This window comes from Lipotes vexillifer, unplaced genomic scaffold (assembly GCF_000442215.2).
Source record: "Lipotes vexillifer unplaced genomic scaffold, Lipotes_vexillifer_v1.1 scaffold433, whole genome shotgun sequence".
In the NCBI taxonomy this organism is placed as follows: Eukaryota; Metazoa; Chordata; class Mammalia; order Artiodactyla; family Lipotidae; genus Lipotes; species Lipotes vexillifer.
In genome coordinates, this window is record NW_006774285.1 from 1,323,531 (window position 1) to 1,327,076 (window position 3,546).

At 39.1% G+C, this 3,546-nt stretch overlaps 1 protein-coding gene across 2 annotated transcripts in view; it reads left to right on the plus strand.

Annotated features, from left to right (window-relative positions):
- The window catches only part of DHX40 (DEAH-box helicase 40), a 53,307-nt gene that overhangs the window by 23,734 nt on the left and 26,027 nt on the right, over positions 1-3,546 (plus strand). For both annotated transcript variants that reach the window (XM_007449072.1, XM_007449073.1), the window contains one exon: positions 1,414-1,571. In XM_007449072.1, the coding sequence (XP_007449134.1) occupies positions 1,414-1,571 (158 nt within the window). The remainder of the gene's footprint in view (positions 1-1,413; positions 1,572-3,546) is intronic.

A 3,546-nucleotide genomic window follows, 5' to 3' on the forward strand; every position in this document is an offset into this window, starting at 1 on the left:
ACCGGGGCATGAACCTGTGTTCCCTGCATCGGCAGGCGGACTCTCAACCACTGCTCCACCAGGGAAGCCCTGGGTTCTTTTTTTAAATTATTTATTTTTTATTTATTTATGTTTGGCTTCATTGGGTCTTTGTTGCTGCGCACAGGCTTTCTCTAGTTGTGGCGAGGGGGGGCTATTGTGGTGCATGGGCCCCTCATTGCGGTGGCTTCTTCTGTTGCAGAGCACGGGCTCTAGGCACATGGGCTTCATTAGTTGTGGCACGTGGGCTCAGTAGTTGTGGCACGTGGGCTCTAGAGTGAAGGCTCAGTAGTTGCGGCACACAGGCTCAGCTGCTCTGCGGCACGTGGGATCCTCCCAGGCCAGGGCTCAAACCCGTGTCCCCTGCACTGGCAGGTGGGTTCCCAACCACTGTGCCACCAGGGAAGCCCTAAAATAGGGTTCTTAATACTTTCTTTTATCATTAGTAAGTGATTTGTTTGAATTGAATGGATTGTTTTCCCTGAAATTAAAATTTGTCCTCGATCTTTCTTCACCACAGTTCTGAAATTGTACCATAAAATTGTTTTTGTTTAGTATTGGTTTTTTTTTTTTTTTTTTTGCGGTACGCGGGCCTCTCACTGTTGTGGCCTCTCCCGTTGCGGAGCACAGGCTCTGGACGCACAGGCTCAGCGGCCATGGCTCACAGGCCTAGCCGCTTTGCGGCATGCGGGATCTTCCCGGACTGGGGCACAAACCCGTGTCCCCTGCATCGGCAGGCGGACTCTCAACCACTGCGCCACCAAGGGAAGCCCAAGTATTGGTATTATTTAACAAGTAATTTTTCTTTCTTTCTTTCTTCTTTTTTTTTTTTTTTTGTACTTTTTGACTGCTTTCATCCAATTCCCCCTCCCTTCTCACCCACTTCTGGTAACTACAAATGTGATCTCTTTTTCTATAAGTTTGTATGTTTGTTTGCTTTTGAAGTATAATTGACCTACAACACTATGTTTTTCCCTTACAAGTAATTTCTGAGTACCACTTCAGTGCCGCATTATGCTGGGTACATCAAAATGATGAGACCCTGAGTCCGTGTTCTCATGATTGTGTGATAGGAAAAGATTTGGTAATTATCATTGTCTCATTTCTTTTAGGACATTTTTCATGCTTCTGTAGCATTGTGTGTCTTTTATTATACTACTTAATTCTGCCTCATTGTTTAGTTTTTTGGATATATAGGCCCTTGAGAGCAAGGAATTTATCATCTTTATGTTTCTCTTATCAATGGACACAGTGTATCATATTTCTTATCTTGAATTGAATTTCTGGAGGTAATTTAAGGTAATCTAAATTATATCTGACTTATTCTGAATGATAAACATTTCCTTTGTACTCTCCCAAAGTAGAAAGACTTAAAAACTTTTTCTTTCCATTAAGGAGTGGCCATGTGACCAGATTGGGTTTGTCTATGGTAGAATTTCCTCTCCCTCCACATCTGACATGTGCAGTAATAAAGGCTGCTTCTCTGGACTGTGAAGACCTATTACTTCCAATAGCAGCAATGTTGTCTGTGGAAAATGTCTTCATTAGACCTGGTAAGAAGTTTATTGATGAGTTTTCTTTTCTAATTAATACATTTTATTTTTTAGAGCAGTTTTAGCTTTCTAGAAAAATTGAGGGAAAGTACAAACACAGAGTTTTCCCTATTATTAACATCTTTCATTAGTGTGGTACCTTCATTACAATTAATGAGCCAATATTGATACATTATTATTAACTAAGGGATCACTGTTTGTATTGTAAATTCTTTGGGTTTTGACAAATCTGTAATGACACATACTCACCATCAGAATATTGTGCAGAATAGTTTCACTGCCCTAAACATTTCCCATGTTCCACTTAGTCATTCCTACATCCCTTCCCCCAAACCCTTAGCAACCACTGATCTTTTTACTGTGTTCATAGTTGTGCCTTTTCCAGAATGCCATATAATTGGGATCATACAATATGTAGCCTTTTCAGATTGACTTGCTTAACTTAGCAATGTGCTTTTACGGTTCCTCCATGTCCCTTTTTTTGGAGTATGGTTGCTTTACAATGTTGTGTTAGCATCCACTGCACAACAAAATGAATCAGCCATACACATACAGATATCCCCTCCATTTGGACTTCCCTCCCATTTAGGTTACCACAGTGCATTAGGTAGAGTTCCCTGTGCTATATAGTATGTTCCCATCAGTTGTCTATTTTATACATAGTATTGAAAATGTATATGTGTCAATCCCAGTCTCACAATTCCTCCCACCCCACCCCTTTCCCCTTTGGTATCCATACATTTGTTCTCTACATCTATCTCTATTTTTGCTTTGCAAATAAGATCATCTGTACCATTTTTCTAGATTCCACATATATGTGTTATTATATAATATTTGCTTTTCTCTTTCTGACTTACTTCACTCTGTATGACACTCTCTAGGTCCATCCACATCTCTACAAATGACCCAGTTTCATTCCTTTTTATGGCTGAGTAATATTCCATTGTGTATATGTACCATCCTCCATGTCTTTCTGTGGCATGATAGCTCATTTCTTTTTATTGCTGAATAAAATTCCATTGTGTGCAATTTGTTTATCCATTCACATATTGAAGAACATCTTGGTTGCTTTCAAGTCTTGGCAGTTATGGATAAAGCTGCTCTAAACATTAGTGTACATGTTTTTGTATGAATATCGATTGTCAACTCATTGCCAAACTGTATGATAAGAATATGTTTAGATTTGTGAGAAACTACCCAACTATCTTTCGAAGGGTCTGCACCATTTTGCATTCCCACCAGCAATGAGCCTGAGATTCCTGTTGCTCCACATCCTCAACAGCTTTCGGGGTTGGCAGTGTTTTGGGTTTTGGCTATTCTCATAGGTGTGTAGTGGTATTTCATTGTTGTTTTAACTTGCTGATCCCTGATAACATATGATGTTAACTGTCTTTTCATATGCTCATTTGCCATTTGTGTATCTCCTTTGGTGAGGTGTCTGTTCCAGCCTTTTTTAATCAGGTTATTTGTTTTCTTATTGTTGAGTTTTAAGAGTTCATTGTATGTTTTGGATAACAGTTTTTTATCAGAAATGTCTTTTGCAAATATTTTTTCCCAGTCTGTGACTTGTTTTCTCATTCTCTTGACATTGTCTTTCACAGAGCAAAAGTTTTTAATTTTAATGAAGTCCAGCTTATCAGTTATTTCTTTGATGGGTCATGCCTTTGTGTTATATCTGAAAAGTCATCACCATACCCAAGTTCATCTAGATTTTCTCCTATGTCATCTTGTAGGAGTTGATGTCCTTTTGTTCCAGCCCCATTTATTCAAAAGACTCCTTTCTCCATTGTAATTCCTTTGCTCCTTTGTCAGAGTTAATTTGGTTGAATTTGTGTGGGTCTATTTCTGGGCCTTGTATTTCTGTTCCACTGATCTGTTTTCCTGTTCTTCGGTCTCTACCACACTGTCTTGATTATTGAAGCTTTATAATAACTCTTGAACCTGGATAGAATCATTTATCCAGCTTTTCTCTTTC